Raw genomic sequence first — 6572 nt, 5'->3', positions numbered from 1 at the left:
CATCTATGAAATAATTTTCAAGTTGGTTATCTAATGTCAAAAGTTCAACTGAAGAAAATTCAGAAGAATAAAATTGAGCAAAATGAATCAACTTATCCTTGTCAAATGTAGAAAATGAATCTCTTGGATTTAAACATGTTACACAAAGAAGCAACTCAGTATTTATTTATGTGAAATGGTTTTTAACTCTTGAAGTTGTTGATCAATCACTTGAAAAAATAATTTAACTTGAAAACATAATTTTAATTAATGTAATGTTCATAACATATAATGTTTCTTCTAAACATAAAAATAGAATGAGTAAATAAAAATTAAAATACTGAATTTCTCATTGAAAATAACAAAATAATTCAAATAAAGTAATATAAAAATAATAACTTTAAATACACTAACCTCAAAGATCACTTTAACTATTGAAACATGAAAGAGTAGAAATGAAAAAAGAAGTTTGTTTTTTTTTCTTCCCAATTTCACTCTTCTACACTTTAAAATATGTTAGAGGTAGATGAGAATCTTAAAACATGAATAGAATTGGAAAAATAAAAATAAAATAGAAAAAAGATATAAATTATCTAAAAAGAGGTTAATAACAACTTATTATTATTTTTACTTAAAATACATATATTATTAATTTATAATTTATTTTTATCTTGATTCACAATTTATATGCATAACAATTTTTTTTTCTTCTAAAACATGTAATTTGTTGTTAATTTTTATAACATATTAAAATGTTTTTTAAAAATATTTCTTCTCAAACAAAACTAATTATAACAAGACTCAAATTCAGTTATAATTTTTTAATTTTTAATTTTTTTTAGTTTTTTTGTTTCTATTTTTAGATTTTAAATAAAAATAATATAATATCATATATATTAAAAAAAACTGAAAAGTTAGTGGGGGCAACTGCCCCACATTCGTATACATGCATCCGTCGTTGCATAATATCTATACTTGGCTTAACATAGCAATAAGAAGAAAAATGCTAGCAATCCCAAATCATGCACAACAATGTTCAAGACGTCCTTTGTAGAGCAAGCATGGTGTCTTTGGAAACCTATTATAGTAACTTTGTTTAAGTTAAAATGAAAAAAAAAGAAGTAAATTAGTCACAATTTTAATAGATTGAAGAAATGAATTAGGTTGTGGTAGTATATGGGCACTTACAATAAAGGTGTTGGTAGAAATACAACCTCCTAAGACTACCATTCATTGAAAGATAGATATGAATTCATCTACACATATATGCACAAAAATGAAAAATTATACAATAATTATATTTTATAGAGAGAAATTATTAGGAAGTTATAATTCAATTATTATGTGAACAATTGTATAAATAACTTGTAGTGTATATATATACATGTATATAAATTATAAAATAAAAGAGAGTACAAATAGAATAGTAAACCAATGGGAGAGGGAAAGCACAAAGCTTAATAGGATCCTAGAATGCTGCAATCATGCAAATTGGCAAGACATGTGTCCTATAGGTAAATAAATCTCAAGCTCATTTTTTTGGTCAAAATAACTTTTTTCTTTTAAATGTGCCTTAAAGGCATATCTCCTAGCCATATGACAAGGAAGTTTAATAGGATTTGTTATTCCTCTAGTTGAACAATTACCAAATTGTTCAGCACTTGACTGTGTTTGTTTATGTTGTTGCTCATAGGCAGCAACATACCAATTATACATCTTTGTTAGATTTTGTTTGACACAAGTAGAGAGGTTATTTGCAAATTGATGGTCATACTTATACATGTCATTAAAGGACCAATCCACATACTTAAACTTATATTGAGGGTCCAAGATGACACCAAAATACAAAAATTGATTAGTATTCAATGCATTGCCCCAATACTTGTCATATTTTCTTCTCATTTCCAAACCTCTTGTCCGAAAATTAGAATTATTCTCCATACAACCCTTTTCAATCTCACAAGATATTATTTCTAATTGATGGAATGCTATGTGGATGGTCACATGTAAAAATGATGAAAAAATTTTGGTGGCCTCATAAAACATTTTAAGAAATTTAACAAAATCTCTTGCTTTATCCCAATGTTCAACAGTAGGAGGTCCAGCAAGTCCAAAATAATCCAAATAACTTGAGTCCTCAAACTCAAGCTTATCAAAGGCAAGCTGAAATTTTTTTGTTGCTTCTAACATGATGTAAGTAGAATTCCATCTCGTCGGAACATCAAGGAAAACTAGATTACGAGATGAAATACTAGCAAAATCAATGCATTCTTTAAACCTGGCTTGCCTATGAGGCGAAGACCTCACAAACCTTACTGCATTGTGGATGCTAGTAATTGAATCTGTCAACTCTCTTAAACCATCATTTACTACTAAGTTCAAAATGTGAGCACAACATCGCATGTGGAAAAACTCTTCATTAAGAACTAACCCACCCATGTTTTTAAACCTTTTCTTCAAGTAAGAAACAACCACATCATTTGCAGTTGCATTATCAAGTGTGATTTTGCATATATTTCTTAGACCCCATTCCTTCAAGGCCTCCTCAATCTGTTTTCCTATGGTCTCCTCTCTATGGTTTGCCACTAAAAAGAAACTTATGATTCTCTTTTGGTATTTCCACTCATTGTCTATAAAATGGGTAGTGAGGGTTAAATAATTTAGATTTTGAATAGAGGTACAACAATCACTAGTCAAAGCAACCCTACTACAATTAGACTTAAAGAATGCTTTCAACCTTAATTTATCATCTAAATATAGTTGAAAACAATCTCGAGCCACTATATGCCTTGAAACAACAGTAAATTGGGGTTGTAATTGTTTGCACAGATATTTAAAACCTTCTCCTTCAACTACCTTAAATGGTTGTTCATCTACAATGACAAAGGTAGCTAAAGCCTTCCTACAAGCCTCAACATTGAACCTATGGCTAGTTGGTACTAAATTAGATTTTTCCCCACTCTTTCCAAGGCCAAAGGTAAGCACTGTTTGACTAGGATCGTAACAACGAGACCCACCATATTTTTGACATTTTGTAAGATGGGGGAGAATATCAAATGTGCCATATATTTTGGGATCACATAAATACCTGTGGTTACAGTATTTACAAGCTGTTGTGGGCTCCTTAACTTCAGTTTCAGGCAGTACTATAAAGTGTTCTCACACAATTGATGTCTTGCGTGGGCAATTAGCATTGGGTTTCCCCTTCTTAGATTTTGATGGAAGGGGATGACTTGAGTTAAGTCCTACAACTTCGGTTGGAGTTGCCGTATGAGCTTGAGGGGGATTATTAGTTTTAGTAGTAGCTTGAATTAGATTATCAGTTGTAGTTGGCAGGTTTTGACAAGACTGCTCCATCACTAATTTAATGAAAAAGTCTTGGTCAATAACTTCCAACTACAATTTTTTTTATTAAATTGTTACCATGATTAATAATTTACAATAATATGAGTTTTAACTATACTAACATCAAGTACATTTCTACTATGAATTTCAAGAAATAATGCATAAATAAAAACTTCAAAACTACTACAGGAATTTATTAGTTGCAACATACAGGTTGATAAATATGTCATGAAAAAATATTATTTAATAAATGATCTTAATCCACATTAAGTTGTGTTGTTCTCCTTGTTGGTTTGTGATTCTCAACACGAGGAAAGGGAATTCCTAGGTGTTGGAGAATTTGAGTCTTGTAAACGTTACAAGAATAGTGAAAATCTCAAGTGGGAGACTTGAGGAATGGATGTAGGCAAGGTTGGCCGAACCAGTATAAAATCAAGTTTGCAATTCTCTATCCTTGTACTTTTTAATTGTGTTGTGAAGTCTTTGCATCATTATATACAATTTGTTTATGATATTGAATTTATAAGAAAGAATTTGCAAAAACTCATAAAGAAAGGAAAAATTAGATAACTTAATTCACCCCCCCTCTTAACTTATATGAGGTTACTTGACTAACAAGTGGTATCAAGAGCAAGTTTCTTGTATAAGGCTTAAAAGCTTCAAGAATTGAAATGGCCTCATCAAATTTTTTATTTCCCGAAGGAAACTCTATTAATAGACCTCCTATATTCAATGGTGAAGGGTATCATTATTGGAAATCTAGGATGCAAATTTTTATAGAAGCCATAGACTTAAACATATGGGATGCTATTGAAAATGGTCCTTTCATTCCCACTATTGTAGTAGGTCATGAAATAAAAAATTTGCCCAAAGATCAATGGAGTGAAAATGATAGAAGAAAGATTCAATATAACTTAAAAGCCAAAAATATAATCACTTCTGCTTTAGGAATTGATGAATATTTTAGAATTTCAAATTGTAAAAGTGCTAAAGAAATGTGGGATACACTTGAAGTAACACATGAAGGCACTAATGATGTGAAAAGATCTAGGATAAACACTCTCACTCATGAATATGAATTATTTAGAATAAATCAAAATGAAAGCATACAAGACATGCAAAAGAGATTTACACATATAATTAATCATCTTGCATCTCTAGGAAAAGTGTTTCCTAATGAAGATCTTATTAACAAAGTTTTGAGATGTTTGAGTAGGGAATGGCAACCGAAAGTGATTGCAATTGCTGAATCAAAAGATCTGACAAACATGTCTCTTGCCTCATTGTTCGGAAAACTTCAAGAACATGAAATGGAATTAATGAGACTAAATCAAAATGAGGAAAGTGATAAAAGAAAGAAAGGGATAGCACTCAAAACATCATCATCTATTCAAGAAGAAGATGAGAAAGAAGAAAATATTGAGGAAGATGATTTAGAGGATGATGAGGATTTCAGCCTCTTTATAAAGAGATTCAACAAATTCCTTAGAAACAAAGGAAACTGAAAAAGATTCAACTTCAACAATAAGAGAAAAGGAGAAGACTCTTCTTCAACCCCAAAATGCTATGAGTGTAATCAACCAGGACATTTGAGATTAGAATGTCCAATCTAGAAAAGAAAGATGGAAAAATCTAATAAGAAAAGTTTCAAAGAAAAGAAGGGGAAGAAAACCTATATCACTTGGGAAGAAAATGACACGGATTCTACAAGTGACTCTGAAAATGAAGTTGTAAATTTGGGACTTATGGCCAAAGACTACGAAAGCGAAGAAGAGGATTCCAGCAACCAAACTTGGTACATTGATAGTGGATGTTCCAAGCACATGACAGGAGATGCTTCAAAATTTATTGACCTCACTCCTAAGAGAAGTGGACATGTAACCTATGGAGACAACAACAGAGGAAAAATACTTGGCATTGGAAAAATTGGTACAAATTTCTCAACCTCCATAGAAAATGTTTTACTTGTAGATGGTCTTAAACATAGCCTATTAAGTGTTAGCCAACTTTGTGATAAAGGTTTTTCAGTATCCTTTGATTCACAAAAATGTCTAATTGAACACAAAAATGATAAAAAAAGTTAAGATAGTGGGATTTAGAATTAACAATGTATATAAAATAAAAATAGAAAATAATCCTAATCATTCTGAATGCCTCATGAGTAAAAATGATGAATCTTGGTTATGGCATAAAAGAATTGCTCACATAAACATGAAACACTTAAATAAATTAATCTCAAAAGATTTAGTAATAGGATTACCAAAAATTAAATTTGAGAAAAATAAATTATGTGATGCTTGCCAAAAGGGAAAACAAGTAAAAGTATCTTTCAAACCAAAGAATATAGTTACAACCACAAGACCCTTAGAACTCTTGCATATGAACTTGTTTGGACCTTCTAGAATTATGAGCTTTGGTGGAAGTTACTATGGTCTTGTCTTAGTGGATGATTTCTCTAGGTACACTTGGACCTTATTTCTTGCAAATAAAAGTGATACATTTGGTGTCTTTAGAAAATTTGCTAAACTAATTCAAAATAAGAAAAACCTTAAGATTGTCTCCATTAGAAGTGATCATGGAAAAGAGTTTGAAAATAAAGATTTTGATTCATTTTGTGAAGAAAATGGAATTGAATATAACTTTTCTGCACCTAGAACTCCACAAGAAAATGGAATAGTAGAAAGAAAAAATAGATCATTAGAAGAATTAGCAAGAACAATGCTTAATGATTCAAAACTCCCCAAATATTTTTGGGTAGAAGCTGTCAACACCGCATGCTATACTATGAATAGAGCTTTAATTAGACCTATTCTTAAGAAAACTCCTTATGAGTTATTCAATGGAAGAAAACCTAATATTTCACATCTTCATATTTTTGGATATGCAAATGTTTTGTACTTAATAATGGAAAAGATAACTTAGGAAAATTTGATGCTAAATCTGATGAAGGGATATTTCTTGGATACTCTCTAAATAGAAAATCATTTAGAATATACAACAAAAGAACTATGACTATTGAGGAATCAATACATGTTGTATTTGATGAAACTAACCTTGTTTGTCTAAGAAAAGATATTATTGATGAAATTGTAGAAAGCTTTGAAGATACTCATATTGATGAGCAAACTCACAAGGATGACAAAGATAAAGAAAAAAAGGATTCAATAATCCAAGAAGGTCAAACAAACATCAATCCTCAAAGAGAGTGGAGAATCTCAAGAAATCATCCTCTTGAAAATATCATTGGA

At 30.4% G+C, this 6572-nt stretch overlaps 1 protein-coding gene across 1 annotated transcript; it reads right to left on the bottom strand.

Annotated features, from left to right (window-relative positions):
* Positions 1-679: 679 nt before the first annotated feature.
* LOC145949979 (zinc finger BED domain-containing protein RICESLEEPER 2-like) lies at positions 680-3336 on the bottom strand. The gene is made up of 2 exons (XM_083060887.1): positions 3213-3336; positions 680-3107 (listed from the first exon to the last, which is right to left on the bottom strand). The coding sequence occupies exons 1-2, from the start codon at positions 3334-3336 to the stop codon at positions 1462-1464; spliced, it is 1770 nt and encodes a 589-aa protein (XP_082917013.1). The 3' UTR covers positions 680-1461.
* Positions 3337-6572: the final 3236 nt, after the last annotated feature.

This window comes from Cajanus cajan, chromosome 7 (genome assembly GCF_000230855.2).
Source record: "Cajanus cajan strain Asha chromosome 7, NIPB_CcT2T_4, whole genome shotgun sequence".
In the NCBI taxonomy this organism is placed as follows: Eukaryota; Viridiplantae; Streptophyta; class Magnoliopsida; order Fabales; family Fabaceae; genus Cajanus; species Cajanus cajan.
Note: the sequence above shows the minus strand (reverse complement) of the source record. Positions and strands in the feature narration are given on the sequence as shown.